The following is a 20966-nucleotide window of genomic DNA, read 5'->3' as shown; positions in this document are numbered from 1 at the left end:
CATTATTATGATTGCGAAAAAAGTCATTCTCTCGATAGTAACTTCCATCCAATACTGTCCGATAGATTCCCGATTTATGTGGCTTTGGATTCTCGATATTTGATCTGATTTCATCGTTTTTCAACAAATTTTTCAAATTTTTGAAAAAAGGCACGATGTAAGCATCACAAGTAGTTTCACAAATCTCTGTTACTTTTCCAATGGAACGTTTCTTCTTTTTCCAAACAAGCTTTGTATCAAGTATATATTTTTCTGCTGATACCATATTAAATTTTTGTATTAATATTTTATCTAGAGCTTTTTTCGATTGGACAGATGAAAATAGTGAGGATGGTGGATGTTTCTCAGTATATATCTTCTTAATATCTTGAAAATTCACTAAATTTGTATCAGAATCCATTGTGTTTTGAATTTCTTGCTGAAAAAATGATATAAATATTGAGTTTTATCTAGAAATATATAAAAGAAATAGATCATTCAAGATAATAATTATAACCAACTACTATAATCGCTGAATACATGTCCAATAAATGAGTTATTGTATCCATGATGTGCTCAATAGCCGTATGAGACATTTTACATTTTTCTCGAATGTTTACAAGAAAATGTGCGACGTGCCATTGTAAACGTTCTGTAGCTGTTTCTAATGTTGGTTCTTGACTTTCATCTAAGTGACAAAAATTAAAAACATATAGAATGATACTAAAATATTTAAATCTCTAATAATTCTCAAAGCTAAAGATATAATAATAGTAATCACAATAACAATCATTGAAATAAGAGTAAGCATTTTCAATATCTTGTATATAATTTATTAATTTAATGTGAAGAAGCTATTCTTGATATTATGTTAATATAAAAATAATGATAAATAATAATTAATCAAATTATGGAGATTTCAAAGTTACATTTCTTACCTTCAAATGATTCATCATGTATTATACTGGCATGACTTAACTGATTTTCATCTTCAATTTGCTGGGTTACCTCATTTAAAGTGGGAGATGCAGTAGGATGTTTTCTAAATAAATGCTGGCGAAAAGATTTCCATTTCTTAAATGTAGCACCGCAACCAGGTTGAACACATGTAATCCTGAAGTATGGGTCTTGTTTATGATTGCGAATGTAATGTTGCATTAATCGATAATACGAAATACATTTGAACAAACACATGTCACACTGAAATGTATTTCCATTCTCATAATTTTCCATCTTTATATAGAATTGGTATTGTATACGAGAATTTTCGCTAAATTTTAATAATTATGTACGAGTTCCAAGCGCGTGCGCGAAAAAACCATTCCGTTTAGCAACAGTTGATTGTGGCATCGGACTTCGATTGTTTCATCAATTGTTTCGACTGGGCGTAAATCGTGTGTGGATCGTACGTTGTACAAAATATCACAAATTTCAATATCACAGAAATATCACAGAGGAAATTCATTATTCGCAAATTTTAAGAAAAAATCGATTAGATTGACAATGGAAAAAAAAGTATATTGTTTAATTGAAGGCCGTTGCAAATGCATTAAGTTTATGCCTGAAGAAAACACATCAGAAATTGAGATTATCCGACGCAAACTGAAGGAAGCCAGTAAAACTGACAATGTCCTTAATATGATGCTGCAACAAAAAATGATAATTTTACAAAAACCTGATCCAGATCGAGATAACAAGTTGTGTGATTTGGAAGACAACGACGAAGTTGCTGACAAAAGTGAGATTACAGTGCTACTGATACCAGTGCGTGCAAATACTACAACAGAATTAATAGACTCTTTTTCTTCCGTTCATAAAGATAATGAGTCTATCGTAAAAATATTATATACAGAGCCTATTGATGATGGTAATAGTTCGTCTAATCTAGTAGATATTCAACAATCAGCCTGCTACTCGGTAAGTTGTAATAAAATCTTATCATAAAAATCAGATTATATATATTTACTTTTTGCTTATAAATTCAAATTTGGTATAAAATTTAATTAGGATATAAAAGAAGAAAATGAAAAGGAAAAAGTAGATAAGCTTCTAATCGATTGTCCAAGCAGTTCAAAACGATCTAAAACTGAAGACAACATGATACATTCAGTAAAGCCACAAGTGACAGGACCTGGTTCCATTCGTTATCCAATAATTTTACCATCTATTACATCAGATTTGCAAAAAAAATTGGACGATATTGGATTATTAAAGGCTCAGAAGAACTTTATAGCATTCTGGGCTGCACATTTGTCTTATGTGACAAATCAGTGGCCGACAAAGTCGGATTATCAAAATTTTGCTCAAAGTATTGTTGCAGCTTATCCTGCACTTGCAGATATCGGTGGTGGCTGTGTAATATATATACTTATTTTTTCCATTATGACTTTTGCAATCTTCTTTTTGTTATATTTTTAAAATATTTTGTTTCTGTATTTTAAATATATCCATCTTTTCTTTTATATAGACCCTAGTCAAAAGTCAATTAAGTGTTTGGATTAGGAATCATAAGGCGAAAAAAAAACGACAATCTCAAAAGAGAAAGAAAGATGAGGAGGGAGAAATTCCATTTGTAATTGTTCAAGCTAGTATTGCTAAAAATGTTGATCGGTTAGAAAATAATTACATCTTTTACATTAATAAATTTGAGACAAAAAATCATACATAATATAATTAAAAAAATTTTTTTTATAGAGCGACCGATTATGTTACCAACACAGATATACAAAATGCTTTAAAAGAACTAGAGAAAAAATGTGTTGAAAACAAAAACATTTCTCACATGAAGCATCTCCTCAAGATAACAATATCTCATCGAAGGCCATGGATTGATGAAGCGAAACGAATAGTTGACATTGTGCATAAGTATCCTCAATTAAACAATTATGAGCTGGTATGTTTTGTATAACATATATTTATTTATCAAATTCTTAATTGAATATTATTTATTTATATACTTTTTTCTATTATTGTGTACAGATACTTTTGGAATTTTTAGAGTTAAAAAATATTACAGAAAAAGCGCTGTTTGACGAAATTGAAAAAATGATTGAGAAATTGACGAAATATTACTTAATAAAAAAACCAAACCAAACTAATAATAATAAAGTCTTTATCATGCAAAATTTATGTGCTGATTTCACAAAGAGAAACAAAAACTTTCCTGCTTTATTTACTGTAAAAGACGTTAGTATTGATTATATATAGTATTGATTACTGTTATGCTTTTTTTATGAAAAATAATTATTTAATAAAATATTTAACTTTAAACAAATTTGTTCTCAGGTATTGGGAGATATAAATAATTTAACTACAAATGAAGGCAATGCACCTCGTGTAGTTATGTACACAGATGGTCAAGATATTATAATTGCCTACTTGATAGCAGATGCTGAAATAAAAATACAAATTCCTCAACCTACAATAGAAAAAATCATCGCTGGATTGTTTGCTTCTTACTATGTGTGGAACAGGAAATTTCCGGCAGCTTATGTAAATGTTTTAAATTTTATAAGTTATGAGCTTTTGAAGTCTCCGCTGCCAACTACTACTACTACTATTCAAAAGTTTATTCGTTCTCGCGATAATATTTTAAAAGATTTAGGCACTATAGATAACTCACAAAATACCTCTTAACTTATGAGTTACCATATTATATATATTATTACTTATTCTTCATTTACCATTAATTTTTTTACCAAAGACTACAATAAAAAATCTAAGTCATTCTTGTGTGTACGATAAGATCATAACAAACAGTATTGTTTTTTTTTTGTTTTCTTTATTTCTATATTATGTGAAAGAATTTGTTTTCAGATGTTCTTTATATATTGTAATTTCACATACATATAACATATAAAAGACATTATATATATATATATATAATCCAAAGATATTAAATAAATAATTTATAAAAATTAATAACTGTTATTAATTTACAAAATTAATAATAAATAATTAATCAATTAACACATTAAGTTATATATTTAAAATGTGTAATTTTTTGATATTAGGAATACACTTATTGTTGTTATAATTTATAAAAAATTATTATGTTTTTATAAATTATAACGACAATAAGTGATCTATTTCTAATATCAAAAAATTACACATTTTAAATATATAATTTAATGTGTAAGCGTGTGAAAAATACGCATTTAACTGTGTAAAATTACACAGATAAAACGTGTAAAAAAATAACACGCGTACAAATGCGTAATAAGTGACTACATGATTTTACACACTTTAAGTGTGTATTTTTTACACACTTGGATTTGCAGTGTACGCGCCGCTCGTATGTTGCCATTGTCATTTGTAGAGCGCTCCTCCCAACGCTTCATCGCGCGCCTAGTGATCGCATAGCAGTAGGATGTCCTTCTCACCGCGCGCGCTTTACTCGCGCGGATTCGCCGATCTTTTTTCGTTAATTACTCAGTACTTATTATGAAAATTAAAAAATGGTAAAGGACTTTTCTACTCGATTTGACCTCCTCTACCTGTATATGACCGGTGGGGCGATTATTGCCAGACACCCTGTATAATATTAAATAAAACTCTGCTTCCAATTATTATGGAATAATACCCCAATAAATAATTTTTAAAAATGTTGGAATCAGTTTTACCTAAAAAAAAAAAAAAAATAAAATACAATTAATTTTCATGAACAAAAAAATCCAATAAAAACTTTAATTAAAATTATAAATGAAAAAATTTTTGATAATTTTTTTTTATTTAAATACATAAATATTAACCCTAAAATTCATATTCCAAAAATATTTATGTGTTTGAATAAAAAGGAATTATCAAAGATATTTTAATTTATAATTTTAATAAAAGTTTTTATTGGATTTTTTTGTTCATTAAAATTAATTGTATTTTATTTTTTTTTTTGAGGTAAAACTGATTCTGACATTTTTAAAAATTATTTATTGGGGTATTATTTTAGAATAATTGGAAGCAGAGTTTTATTTAATATTATATATATTATTTATTTTTTTGCTTTTTTAATTTTTAAAAAAATTTTTTTTTTATTTTTTTATAGATTTAAATATTTTAATATAAATTTAATAATATACAATAATATATTATAATATATTATAATATATTATAATATATTATATGAATAATTAAATATTTAAAAATTCTTATTAAATAATTATTTATATAATATATAATTGAATTTATATAAAAGATTTAAATCTATAAAATAATCAAAAAAAATAAATCAATAAAAGCAAAAAAATAAATAATATATATAATATTAAATAAAACTCTGCTTCCAATTATTCTGGAATAATACCCCAATAAATAATTTTTAAAAATGTCAGAATCAGTTTTACCTCAAAAAAAAAAAAATAAAATACAATTAATTTTAATGAACAAAAAAATCCAATAAAAACTTTCATTAAAATTATAAATAAAAATATCTTTGATAATTTCTTTTTATTCAAACACATAAATATTTTTGGAATATGAATTTTAGGGTTAATATTTATGTATTTAAATAAAAAAAAATTATCAAAAATTTTTTCATTTATAATTTTAATGAAAGTTTTCATTGGATTTTTTTGTTCATGAAAATTAATTGTATATTATTTTTTTTTTTTGAGGTAAAACTAATTCTGACATTTTTAAAAATTATTTATTGGGGTATTATTCCAGAATAATTGGAAGCAGAGTTTTATTTAATATTGTATATATTATTTATTTTTTTGCTTTTATGTATTGTAACTCTAATATTTTCAAAATAAGCTCTATTTTGTAGTTTTATACTATAATATATACCATATCCTATTTTTCTCTCTAAAATATCAATCATATAATCAGAAAATAAATACAATATCGAAATATTAGAAAGTTCTTTAATTATATCAAAAGGAGATATATGTAAATTATGATCATGAAAGATAAAATTTTGATTTAATGATGGTATAGATATATTATTGTTGTAAGTTGTTACAAACATTCTATTAACAAGTTTGTCACATTGGATTTTAAGTACATCAACAAACGACATTAAGCCATTAGATTTTTGTTCTTTAATCTCATTAAATATCGGTAAACACGCGGATTCCATATTTATTAATATTTGAACATATAAATGCTTTCTTTATACTTAACAGTATTTTTTTTCATAATAATTTTTAATTTACTATTGTCACACATATTAAGTAGACAGAAAGTTAATAACTTAATATTTAAAAAAGCTGAAGAGGCTGGATTAACTACAATCAATTGTAAATATGGAGCATGGTTTATCGTTAGTAAAAACTTAAGACATTTAGATATAGAATTTATTAAAAGAGACAATGATATTTTAGATTGTGAAAAACACAATCCATCAAAATCTGATAGGTATATATCATGCGGAAATAATGGTCTTTATAATAATAAAAATCATATATGTTATAGTATGATGTCAGAATTACTATTTAATTTATAAATGAAATTTTATAATTATAAAATTGATACCAAAATGAATTCAAAAATTAATAATTTAAAATTTATTAGAGAAATATTAAATGACGAAAACCGTTTTAAATCAATACTTTTGACAAGAAATTTTGACAAATATACATATTTAAGACAAATGGCATTTAATGATTATAATGCAAATAAAGAAACAATAAAACATTATATAGAATATGTTTTATCGCAACTTAACGATTTCAAATCCGATACACTTTACGGAAATATCATGTATTATAATGATAATTATATAATTTTAAAAAATATAGTTAAAAAAGAAGACATATTACTAAACAGAAGATATATAATCATACGAGAATTATTCAATAACATTTTTGAAATAAAAAAATTATAATATGGTTATATTATAAAAAAATATAATATAATTTTAATATATTATTTTAATATATATATATATATATATATATATATATATAATATTGTGATAATGTAAATGTGATAACTGCAAAAAAATGATCTCTTAGAACAGCGCTCGGAATTAGTTGCACATTTCGAGCCGATTTCCGAGACGACGCCTCCTGTTCCCCCACTACCGCCCGGCCGCTGGCGGCCGAGCCGCCGATAGCTCTGGCGCAGGAGCGTTTTATATAAGATATAAACTGGGTTGTTGAGGTACCTCTCAGAAAATAGTAATATTTTCTTTGTTACATAAATAATGTTTATTTTTATTAATAATTAAATATATATATATTATGTAATAATAAAAATAAACATTATTTATGTAATGAAGAAAATGTTACGATTTCCTAAAAGATGCCTAAACAATCCAGTCTATTTCTAATATAAAACGCTCCTGAGCCAGAGCTATCGGCGGCTCGGGCGCCAGCGGCCGGGCGGTAGTGGGGGAACAGGAGGCGTCGTCTCGGAAATCGGCCCGAAATGTGCAACTAATTCCGAGCGCTGTCTTAGAATATAGGTATATTTTATTTTTATTAAATGAAAGAACTGAATGAATTAATAGACTTGTTACTTAAAAATATACCAAATTCAAATAATGTAGATTATATTAGAAACAATTACAATTCATTAAAAAAATTACAATAATATATTAAAATTGACAAGATAGTTCCAAAGATAAGTGAAATATCAGAAAATAATATACTTAAATAAATATGACATTAAGGATAATTGATAGTCATAAGAATATAGGAGAAATATTAAATGAGCATATTAATAAAAATTATAAACATGTAATTTTTCTAGATTGGGACGATACTGTTATAAGTACAAGTTCACTAAATAATTATAAGTTTGAATTTCGAAATCAAAGAGAAAAATTTGATATAATTGAAACATTTAAAGCTTTTTATATAAATGATTCGTGCCTTGCATTATATATATTGACATACAGACAGAATCCATACGATGTTCAAGGAGAAGCTACAGAATTAAAAATAATGGAATATTTAAAATCAGATTATAAATGTAGAAGAACAGATACATATAATAGAATAGGTCCTATAATTTCTGTAGACTATGGATGTCCTAAAATAAACGTAATTCAAGAAATCATTAATGAAGATTTTAATAAAATAACTAATAATGTTCTTTTATATTTTGTAGATGATAACTATAAAAATATAGTAGGATGTTTATTATCAAGTAAATACGAAGATAACATGTTTATCTATTTTTTTCCAGACTCAAATGAAGACCTAACAATATCAAGAAATATAAACAAAAAAGCTAAAGAAATATTAAAATATTTAAAATAAAAATATATTAAAATCTATTGAAATTTAGTACATTGTTTTACAATCATTCCTAAGATATTTTCAAATTCTTCTATTGTCATCTTTTCAAATTGATAACTTTCGTCTTTAAACTGTTTTAATTCAAAATTATCATTTTTATATACTATATTATTGATTGATTTTATTTTTAGATTTTCCTTCGGATTTGGTATCAACATGAAATTTCTTCCTATAATATATTCCATTACTGCTGTAGTACTATCAATAGATTCGATCTTATCGTCATCTTTCTCTTTTTTTACAGGCTTAAAAAATTTCAAGTTAGAATTAACTTTAAAGAATATAACAATGGGTCTATTTTTTTCACTGAATACAGTCTTTTTACTTCTCACAATTCTTTTTTTTCCTTTTGTATTGATTTGTTTGAGATATATTATATTTTTATTGTCTGTATTTCCAAAAATCAATGGGATATAATCCCCGTTAAATATATATTCAGAGATATGCTTTTCAGTTAACTGTTCCTAAGACAATTTAGCTTTGACTAAATTACTGTCGATAATAGCTGCCATTACAATATCCTTGCCACTAGGTTTAATATTTTCAAACTTATAGTTTTTAAAATTTTTCTTAAACTTAGGATTTTTCTTTATTTTATTAATAAAAGTCTTTACTATATCAAATTTATAACCTCCCTGTAGACATTCCGAATCTGATGTGTCGTCAACAGAATCTACAGAAAAAGAATTGATATAAAATATTCTTTTTTTTCTATCATTTTTTTTCTTTAATATGTTGCTTATCTTAATATCTTCAATTAAAATACTATCGTCTGATTCTGAAGTATATTCCTTCATAATTCTATTTAAATGCGAATATTTTTATAAAATCTTCTAGTAAAATTAGTTCCTATAGATCCGTTACTTGATTTGTATATAACACCAAATATATCATTATATCTCTCTTTAGTATAAAATATTTTAATCTCTTTATCATCGTCAATATCTTTTTTAAATACCGTTTTTACTGATTTTTTTAGTGAATTTATTATTCCTTCCATTTTTTGCTTATCCATTAATATAAACGTATTATTTCCTATATTTGATATGTAATTAAACGAAAGTTCTCTCTCATAAAATATATTTAACTCGTGTGTTTTTGTATCTTTCTTTGACAAATTTGCCTTAGATGTTAATATAATAGGTTCTGGATATACGTTTTTTCCAAATTCTAAATTATTTAAGCCTGTAACTTTATCTATAAATACATAATATATATATTCAAAATCTTTACAACGTGTAATTATTTTATAACACGTGTTCAATTTCTCTTTTTCATAAGTCATATCCGTAATAGTATCTTTATTGTACATAATAGTACTCAGTTTATCTCTCACATTATATCCCTTTATAATTTTAGTTTTTATTAATAAAATATCAATTAAATTATTTAGCAAATGTTTATTAACTTCCATACTAAAAACAGTTCAATTTAATAATTTATATTTCATATTTTATTTAAACTATAAAAAATCGGGATACAATATTTTCTCTTTCACAATTTTTGGTATTATAATTTTTCCCCTGCAATTTAAAGATTGTAATAATACTTTACATGCATATGTAAAATTAAACTTATTCAATTCTGGAGAGTAACCCAAATTTTCACATCTGGTACATTTCCATCTAGAATAGTCAGGATTACTCTCATGAGTTGCGAAATCTCCGCATCTAGTACATATAAACGATTCAATTCTGTCTTCCACTGAATCTGATAGTAAAGAGAGTAATACATCTGAAGCTCCATGGCACGCAATTCCGTCTCCCTCCATTTCTCCGAATCTTATTCCTCCTTGTCTTTTTTTTCCACTAGGTGCTTGAAGTAATTTTGTCTTCTTTCCTCTGTTTCTCACTGTTATTTTCTCAATAGCCATCTGAGTGAGTAATAGGTAATACTCCATACCCATAAAATGTTTATTTCCACCATCACATTTTATCAATTCGTGTGTATAAGGATTGTATAGACCAACCAAACAAGATGCCTTTTCATCATACTCCTCGTCTGTAAGATTATCATTATATCTCTTGTATCTATTTATTATTTGAGAATGATAAGAATCTAATCCTGTATTTGTCAAAGGTTGATAATTTATAAGTTTAATACTTCCCTCGTTGTCTCCGAAAGGATTCGAAGAATAACTACTGGTAAGTTTTATCTGATTGTAGAAATTAAATGTTTTCCTAGATATAATAGAAACGCTGTTTATAATTATATCCGGAGTTACCCCATTAATAGTATGAGGCAACATATCGTTATCAATAATACATCCTATAGTACCTTTTTGGGCTGCCTGGTTAGTCATTTTATCTCCTATCTCTTTATATCTGAAACTACTCAAGAGATATTTTATAACTATATTACTGTTTCCTTCTTTCCTTATTCGTTCTACTCTAACAGGATAATTTGTAGATAATCCATCTGACACATCAAACGATATATTTGACTTGATGTTGAAATTTTCAGCACTTTTAAATCTACAATCTATATGTTTGTGCATAGCATCATCTTTCTCAAGTATAGTTCCAATCCTAGTTCCAATCCTAGGGAGCCCGGTTGCTTCAAGTTTCTTGTGAGAATGAATCAATCTTGAAGGAAGAGGGGAATTTAAACCTAGAACAGGGACTTCTGATCTATACTTTGTGGTTGAAATCACGCTTAATTTTCCCGATTTGTAACAACTCGAGCTTAATATGATAGAATCTTCCAAATTCATAGCTTTCCATGACATAACAGCTACCATTAGATGAACTCCAAATCCTCTGTGGATTAAATTTGAAAGCTGCAAAGTATCGTTGGTTATACACGGAATTTCAAACGGAAGAGATAAATTCAATGTATTATCAAATTTATTGAAGTTGTCTCTAGACATTCCTGATAACGTATGCTTCTGTTGAGCGTCTCCCAATGTAACTCTTGCTCCTGCCATTCTCCCTATATCGGTTAGATAAGATGTTAAATGACTTACTTTTGATAATGACGATAAATCTATATAATTTATTTTTAATTTATCGTTATTGTTCATAGAATAAAACTTTTCTACGCTTGGACATATATTTGAATACAAACTTTGTTCGACGTCAATAAATTCTACAACATGCGGATATTTCTGCATGAATAAGTAAAAGTCATTAAGCACTTCTTTGTCGTTCATAATATCATTGTAATATTCTTGGCACACTATGGATCCTTTTTCTACTACCATAACAGGTCGTACCAACCTCTCTATTCCTAATGTAATTCTTATCTGTAAATACATATCATCTACAGGATAAAACAACGAGGTAACTTTGTCTCTTTTGTGCATTGGTATAACACTGATTCCAAAATCGTAGAACGAGAAACAATTTTCTCTCTTTAATTTTCTTAATTTCTTAACAAACGTCTTAACATATGTCTTACATATAGAATTTATATAAAATTCAGAGTGATCAACAATAGAGACAATAACTCCATTTTCAATATCAGTATGTTTTTTTGTATCGTCTTTAATAAACTTCTCTAATTCGTTAAAAATTTTTTCATGCAAACTTCTTGTATAATGCGTTACACTTACTCCGACATTCAAGGATTTTATGAGGCCAACATTTGGACCATGATCTGTTGTATTGCTAGGATCAAGCCATCCGTTTGTTGATGGATGAACATTTCTCATTTCTAAAGACTTACTCATTACGTCTCCAAAAAATGAGTACAATCTATCGAAGTAGATTTCTACCACGTTATAACATTTATTGTTATAACATATTTTAATTGTTGCTTTATCCGACTCCATTTATTACAAATTATTTTATTCTTTATTATTAATTTCTTCAAATTCTTTTAAATATCTCTTGACATAATGTCTTAATTTTCTTTTTAAATGAGAATCTGTGTAATAGCAAAATGGTGTATTTATTATTGTTGATAATCCGTTTCTTTCTATATAATATATACTTTTATCATAAGATATGACAGCATATCTCTCTTTAGACAGAATATCACTTACAATTGAGTTTAAATTTTTTGAATCATATTTTCTTTTAAATGATTCAGTTATAACGTTGATATCTGTTAGAAAAACATAATGAACGGATGAACAATCAAATAAGTGATTTGTTTCATGAAGTAAAATTATATTACTTATACCTAAGTGTCTGCAATTTTGCAAGAGTCCTCCGTAATAGTCTTTATTTCTTTTTCCCAAATCATCCGATAATATTAAAATTTTTGATTTATTACATTTGTCTCTAATAAATTCTCCGATTTCATTTGCTTTTTCCTCAATTAAGTTTTTAGATTTTGATTTTTGTTCTAATTGTTGTCTAGTAAATATATGGTTTAAAGGTACATAAGGACTATAATTTTTTGCGTTATTTTCGTTATTTATGAAAAGAAAGACATAGTGAAATACATCTTTAAATTTTTCCAGCATATTGTTGGACAGTACTGTTTTTCCTGAACCAGATCCTCCTATTATAACTGAATTAAAACATCCTATCTCATCTATTTTTTTAATCATTTCGTTGAAATCAAACTCATCTCTTGTAAAGTTAAAATCAGGCATTGTAATTATTTACAGTATAAATATTTAAATAGTTAAATAATTTTTAATATGGATATTAAAAAATATTACGAAAATAAAATTTACAATGTATTATGTAACAAAAATAACTTTAGTGATATAAAAATGAAGATCACTACAATAATTAATAAAATTATTGACGATATATATGTAAATAAGTCTGTATCTAATTTATTCAGTGATAAATTTAGTGATTTTTACTTTGATAAGTACGAAAGAATAAAGCACTATTACAATTTAAATAATTATCTTTATTTAATAAATTCTGGTGGTTATGGAATAGTTTTAAGATGTGATAATAATTATTGTATTAAGTTGATATTTGAATATAACGAGGTTAGTTATACACACGAGTATGATATACCTATAACTATTAAAGAAAGATTAATAAAAAATAATCTTGGTAAGTTTATATCTATTCCAGAGTTGCTTATAAAAGGTCTAGTTTGTAAAAATTTAAAACTTGTAATATCTATATATTCTTTCTTGATTATAACGTGCAAGAATGTACTCGAGAAAGATTTGGAATTGTCAAAGCTACAATCTGTGTCATTAGAAAAGCAGATATCTGATTTCAACTCTATATCAAATATATATAACAAATATAAGAACAACAGTAAGTTTTATATTGTATTTTGTAATTTATATAAAAAATATGTTAATGATCATATTAATATAGTTTTATTAAATAACTATAATAATTTAATGAAATTTTTGGATAATTATAGAGTTAATTTTAAAAAACCGTTGAAAGACAACATTTTAAAATCCAATGTATTGATAGAAAGATTAGCTTTGGAAACTTCAGATGGGTTGAGACTAGATAATTGTGGAGATATATCATCTTTTGGATCAAAAGAATACGAAAGAGATGTAGATTATTTGAGAATGTTGACGTTACAAGTTTTGTTGTTTGTGTTAAATGTTAATAAATGCTTCAAATTTTTCGTGCATAATGATTTGAAAATGAATAACATATTAGTATTTAATAAGGAATATCCTTTGATTATAGATTATAAGTACAAAAATAAAAGAATGTCTATAGAATTTTTTGAGAGATATATTTTTAAGTCGAATGATTTTGATTTTTCCAATTTTGACTCATATAATAATACTAAGATAGAACATAGTAAATTTGCAAACAATGATCATTGGATTTATGATGTACATTTTTTTGTACATTCTATGATAGTGTTTATAACTGAAGAGAAATTAATGAAGATAGACAGTGTATTATTTAATAATCTAAAAAAGTATTTTTTATTTGGATGTACAGTAAAAAAAATAAGATGTAATAATAAAAATTTAGAAAAAAAAGATTTATCATATTTGGAGGATTTTATTTTTGGTAGTATGATTTTTAGTAAGTGGATTAAAAATTCTAAATAAATGGAAAATAATAACGAACAACATGTAAATAATAAAGATAGCTACAAAAAAAATAATAATTATAAAAAAGACGACAATTATAAAAATATATATACTGATAAACTTGATATCTTAAGTAAAATAGAAAAAAATATTTCTCCATTTTCGAAATTTGCTAACTACAACGAAGAAAGGATAGCAATAGGTAAATTATGTCAAAAATATCTTGTCAGAGAAGATTTAAATCTCATATATTCATGTTACACCACAGATTTGTTCAACGCAAGAATATTTACAAAAAATTACATGAGTAATATAATAGTAAAATATTGGTTAAAATTTTCATCAAATGTTATAACAAATAGGTCTATAGGATTTCCTATTGTTTTTAAATTAATGGATGACGGTAACAAGTGTATCTTACTTTATGAAAATTTAAAAAAATATCTTTATAAAATAACTAGTAATGACTTTATTTTAAATAAAGATATATCAGATCAAATTATGTTTCAGAAACTTTTTATAATATATCAGATGTACTTGAACAACTGTTATTCAGACTGTTATCTTTTCAATATATATAATATTCCGAGAACTAAAATTATTTTTAAGGTAAAGGATATTTTTTTTGAATTTACTGTAACAAGACTTGTAATATTATCTGAAAATACAAATTTTGTAATACAGACGAATGTATCTGAAGATGTTTATATAAGTAAAGTATCAGATAGTGATTATACTCTACATGAAAATAATAGTTTTATTAAAATGTTCCTGTACACATTCAAGAATTATATCTCTTTCTTTTATATTTTATCAAAAATTCCTCCTATAATAGAAGAACAAAGACTAATGTCTTTTATTCCAGGAGAATATGCGTGTTTAAAAGTAAGGGATAATGTTATAAGTGTTATAATATTAAGTCATTTCGATGATCTGTGTGAAGTTATACAGCTGTCTCAGAATGCTCACATAATAATGAATGTTAATAAAGATCAATTAATAAGAAAACCGAAAACCATTTATAATAGAATGTCTAAAAATATATTAAATTATATCATAGGAGACGAAAATTATTAAATTATAGTTTAAAAAAATTTTAGATTAAATGGCTATCAAATCTATAGATAACGAAAAAACAATAAATTTCAATCCTACATTTATCTTTTATGAACTTTATAGTATTATCGGTTCAGATTCTGTATTAATATTATTATTAAATCTAATTCTTTTTGGATTTATAATTTTAATATTATATTTCTTTTTTCATATAGAAGTAATATATATATACAAATTAATATTCAATAAAATAGATGAAACAGATAAGGAAAAAAAATATAAAATAGAATATACAAAAAAATTGAAGATTTGTTTACTTCTAAAATTGAATGTTTAAATGGAGTTGCAACAATATTCAAAGCAGACGGAACAAGATCTGAAGCAAGAAATTTAAAAGGAGATATAATAAGATATCCTTTTTGTAAAGATTAGTCGAGTTGTATTAATGGTTCATAAATATCATCTATAAGTGTTTTAGTTGAAGTTTCACCTTTAAGTCCCAAATTCCTTTTCAAGTCTTCGAATCTTTTTTTCAATAGTTTATTTTTTTTATACAGAGATTTTTGTAAAAATGTTATATCAATATCCTTTATATTTTCTCTAGTAACTTTTTTTTCAACTATGGATATACCGTAATTTGGAAGTATTGTTAAAAAATTTCTAATTACGTCTATTAGATTTAAATGCTGGTACAACGACAAAATATGAAAATATATTTTTTCTATAACATCTGAAATATCGTCGTCAAAACCTTCGACAGTGATGTCTTTTTGTTTTAAAGAATGAATTTTATTTGAAAGACTGGATATATCATACATTAATCTATTAAGTTCTTTTTCATCTCTATCGTTCGTAATGCTATTTAACATTAATAACTTTTTCTTAAGAATATTAATATCGCAAACATTTAACGAGTCGCTAGTTAGGATACTACTAATAATATTTCTTATCATATTTTGTTGATCAATATCTTGTGTTTCCGTCAATTCTGTTAATAGTTCTCCAACATTATCATATACGTCTTTCAACCCTCCTTTTGGATTATCATCAATGTATTTCAGGAAATCAGATAAAGTCTCGTACACTTTTTTTCCTCCGTTGTTTTTTATTTTTTCATTCAGTTTATTTGTAAATTTCTTCTTGTAATATATATTTAGTGGAACTATATCAGATATAGTATCTATATTAATATTATCTGATTCATTGAGGTATTTTAGACCTTTATAAAAATCAATATCTTCAGATGCAAAAAAATTATATTTTCTTAAATCATCATCATTTATAAAATTATTGATATCTTTATGATTCAGATCATTATATAATGATATTGGATCATGACTTTCGTTAAAATGTAATTCTTCGCAAGTTTTATTTCTTCCTTTTTCTTCTTCTATAGTAGAAAAACTATTAATAAAATTTATCAAAGGACCCAATTTTTTTATACTATTGTTAATATCTGGAACATTTTTTTTTGTAGATAAAATGTTTTTAAAGCAAGTTACATTTGGCAGTGGACTGACATCCAATTTGACTACTTCCTTGTTACATCTTATCATTTTAGTAGATTTAACTTTAAATCCAAGTTTTCTAAGTATAAATTCTATAAATCTTTGTTTTTCAACATTATTGCTGAATATTTCGTCGTTATTTACATTTTGATAATCATCGAATAAATATAGATATATATTTAGTATTTGGTAAGGAGATTTTGAAAGTTTTGCATTTTCTATAAATTTTATAGAACCTTTCTTATCAAGACCAAAGTTGTTTTTTGTACCGCACTTTATCTCAACAGGCTTTTCGTTCTTGTCATCATATTTGTATTTTAAATTTTTAAAGAAATCAAACATTGTAATTTTATCATCGAATGGAATTGGAATTATAGATATTAGTTTAATATCATTTTCATCGCCTATCCTATCAAGTATATCAGAAAGAGGATATGTGTACGTAGAGCCTTTATGATTAAAAATAGCAAATACATAATTTACATTTTCTAAAAAATATCTAGTAAATATATCTAATTTTTTATAGTCAGAATACTTCATTGTAGTCTGATTTAAAGGTGATGCTTTTCCAATATCGTCTCCTTCTATTTCCATACTGTATAAAAATCTTAACGGATCTATATACTCAAACATTTCACTTATATTCCTATCGTCAATATTTTTATAACTTTCGTATTTAATATTTGATCTATTATTCCTAATTAAATTTATAATATCGTCATTAACATTCAAATTATTGAAATGTTTTGACAACACTTCTCTCAATAAATATATATCATTGTCTGACGTGGTAATATTAACACAATTATTAACATCATTTTTTTAAAAATTATCATATTCTGTATTTCCAATTTCGTTTTCGTGTTTGTTAAATATATTTTTTATGAAAAGAGAAAATAAATAAAAATCAGGATTTTCCTTTATATTATTAAATTTTGGATCAGTAATATATGACGTGATATTTTTTAAAACTTCTATGTTTACAGGTGCTAAATAATAGTTATCAGATATCATATCAAGAATAGATGTTTTCTTACTATCGAAAAAATTGAAATTCGGAATGATCTCTGGAAAAAGATCTTTTAAACATTTTCCGTCTGAATTATTTTCTCCCCAAGCAATTCTAGATATAGATTCAGGATATGTTGTTCTTACAAACTTTAAAAAATTATTTGTATTTTCATCCAACAGTGTGTAGTTATCATCATGTTTTTTGTAAGAATTTATTATAGATAAGTCTGGATTTAACTTTATTCCTCCTCCTAATTTAATTTTGTACGGAAATATATTTTTAACATAAAATGATAGTGTGTTAGATACTAAGTTAGCTAATCCTACGTCATCTTTGTTATCCTCTGGATGACAATTGTTTTCATTTAACTTTAATAACTTTTTTATTTTATCAAGTTCGTTCCTTTTATAATTATACGATAATAAATTTATTCTATCACATATAAAATCTAGTTTTATTTTTTCTAGTTTACCCATTTAGTAAAGAAAAAAATACTAAATAAATAATTTATATATCAATATGTTGGACAAAGATAGTTATATCATTCTGATTCTATAGATAATAAGACTTTATTGGAAGCTCATGATTTCAAAAGAGATAAAAATCCATTCAAATTGAATAAATATGATGTGGTTTACGGATCTCTTGATTATGAATATGTAAAGAATTGTATTGAAAATTCTTCAGACAATAACGAAGATCGATTAATTGGAAGAGATATGATAAGAAATTTATTTTTCAATTTTTATTTTTTATTCGGACTTGAAGAAAAGAATATCTTACGAGTCAAAGACTTATTTGATATATGTGAGATAAATACGGAACATGGTACTGAAAACAATAAGGTTCTTGATAATATAATCGATGATAGTGTTGTGGGTCCAAAGAACCACAACCAATTATTAATAATAAAATATATATATATTAATAAAATATAAGAAAATATCTATTGCATATCAGATTAAGATATCTAATATTCAGTTTCCGGCTCATGCGAGACACCGGATAAATCGCGCAGCGAAAATTAAAACCTAATTCACTTTTTACGCGACAATGCTGACGAACGATCGAATTTCGTCAGCAAGTTAGATCGTTAAAACTGCAATCAAGTGCAGTTTCACATATATAAAATCGCCGTCGCGAGATCACGACGGCGGGTCTAAAACTATCAGTCACAAGAAACGGACGTATGTCCGTTGGGACCACAAATCTAGAAGAACGCGAATTATAACAATTCGTTAAAAGTGAATAAGAGTAACTTGGGGCTCCGTGATACTACACTAAGGCAAGGATTCCTGACGGAACCTAGATTACATAGAAGTAAGGGAATTTGTAATGAATCAAGAGATCAATAAATATGTGGAAGATTGTTTTATTACGAAAAAACTAAAAAGGATTATTCGCGGATTCCCGGCCTAACTCCTTGGCAGATCCCGAACCCGTGCCCTATCACCAAGGGCACAACAATAGTATAACTGATGATAATATAGCCGATCATGATATAATAGATAATATAATTTTAGATTATAAAAATGAAGGAAAGGATTGTACGTTAGATTTTAGTGTATTGGAAGACATAGATGAGATAAGTAGGTTGTACGATGAAGATATAGTTGATAAAGTAATTGAAAAAAATGTTCAAATGATCGAATACAAAAATACTCCAAAGATAGAACAAAATGTCGATCCAGAAGCTTATATTAAGATTCAACGTAAGTATAAAAGCGATAAACTGAATAAATTAACAGAACTTTTAGAAAATCAAAGTATTTCTGAACTTATAAGAAAGAAAAGAGATATTGTATATTTCTGCAAGAACAATAATCTTAATATGGAAATGTGTGATTTGGATGATCTATCAAATTCTGATATTTATAATATATACAACAAAATCTCAGAAAGCGAATCATCTGATCTTACAACCATATTAATAATAGGATCGATAAACTTGTTAGAGTTTATAGCTGTAAAAGTATTTAAGATAGAAAGTCTTAATGGATTTACAAACGACGAGTTCCTTAAAGAGACAAATAAATTTAGAACAAAATTTAAATCGACAGTTAATTATATAGATGATAAGGTAGGAAATCCTAATAGACCTGGGATGGATATAATTATATATATAGGTTTCAGAATTCTACAGAGACTAACTATAAAGTAATTGTTTACTTTTTTTTTGTATTCCTTTTTCCTCCCCAGCTATCGATGTCTTCAACTCCATCTATTTCGTCTAGTACATCTGATTTTTTTGAAACTTTTAATCCTCCGTTATTTTCTGAATTTGGATGCTGTATTAGATCGCTAGTGATTATATATTTAGTACCGGAATTAGTTTTGTCCTCGTAGAACGAAAAATATTTGTCTGTACCTTTAACATGTCCCCATTTTATTTCTTTTCCAAATCCTTTGTTTTCTCCTTTTGTGAAGTTCATTTTTTACGAAAAGCAGGCATCTCTGCTATAACGTTCAATCTCTTAATGGCCAATGATTGTTTGTCTATTTTTTCTTCCATTTATATATATTAAATAAGTTAATATTTAACTAGTCTCTCTTAAAATAATTTCTTCTTTCACAATCTTATTTACAGATGATAGAATTTCTTCTTTCATACTATTGATTTTTTCATTAATATCTTTTATCTCTTTTACAATATTTATATTAATCTCTTTCTTTAAATTATCTAGTTTATCATCCATATCTGACTCCTTGCTGCAGTCACTAATGTACTTTTCGTAAAGTTTGGGATTTTCTTTGAAAAATTCTTTTGTGTGAACAAAATTATCTTGAACATTTATAATATCCCTTGATGTAATCTTGATATACAAGAATAAAATCACTGTTATTAGCACAACAATAGATACAATTAGTAAAATGCTCATTTATATAAATGAATAATTACAAAAGCTTATTTTTCCTCTAAAATTTTTCTTTTAAGCACATTAATATCGTCATTCTTTTCATTTATTTTAATTTCTATATCATTAACTTTTTTTTCTACATCATTTATTTTATTTGACACTTGTGCTATTTGAGATGTTAAATCTAGAGATAATTCATTTAAATCTTTAACCAAATCTTCCAATTCTTCTATATTTTCAACTTTAAAGTCAAATATTTGTGTCTCTTTTTGTCTTAAATCCTTAAAATATTCGTCGTTAAATTTATCTATTTCCTTTCTAGTTTCTTTTATAATAAGATGTTCATTATAATTAAAAAGAAATATTATAATAATTATG

General features: G+C 25.5%; 1 protein-coding gene across 1 annotated transcript; it reads right to left on the bottom strand.

Moving 5' to 3' along the window:
- Positions 1-9731: 9731 nt before the first annotated feature.
- LOC136997886 (DNA-directed RNA polymerase II subunit RPB2-like) lies at positions 9732-11892 on the bottom strand. The gene is made up of 4 exons (XM_067349285.1): positions 11776-11892; positions 11289-11466; positions 9867-11153; positions 9732-9745 (listed from the first exon to the last, which is right to left on the bottom strand). Exons 1-4 carry the CDS (start codon positions 11890-11892, stop codon positions 9732-9734), a joined length of 1596 nt encoding a protein of 531 aa, XP_067205386.1.
- Between the last annotated feature and the right edge of the window lie 9074 nt (positions 11893-20966).

The sequence above is a fragment of the Linepithema humile genome, chromosome 2 (genome assembly GCF_040581485.1).
Source record: "Linepithema humile isolate Giens D197 chromosome 2, Lhum_UNIL_v1.0, whole genome shotgun sequence".
NCBI classification, from domain to species: Eukaryota; Metazoa; Arthropoda; class Insecta; order Hymenoptera; family Formicidae; genus Linepithema; species Linepithema humile.
Note: the sequence above shows the minus strand (reverse complement) of the source record. Positions and strands in the feature narration are given on the sequence as shown.

What these genes read in the sequence shown, in the direction of transcription:
- LOC136997886 (XM_067349285.1), bottom strand. Translation starts at nt 11,892, where the DNA reads ATGAGTAAGTCTTTAGAAATGAGAAATGTTCATCCATCAACAAACGGA. An exon ending in TAAAATCCTTGAATGTCGGA is followed by an intron (nt 11,467 to 11,775) that starts GTAAGTGTAACG and finishes ATGTATTTACAG; the next exon opens with ATAAGAATTACATTAGGAAT. An exon ending in ATTTATTGACGTCGAACAAA is followed by an intron (nt 11,154 to 11,288) that starts GTTTGTATTCAA and finishes TAACCGATATAG; the next exon opens with GGAGAATGGCAGGAGCAAGA.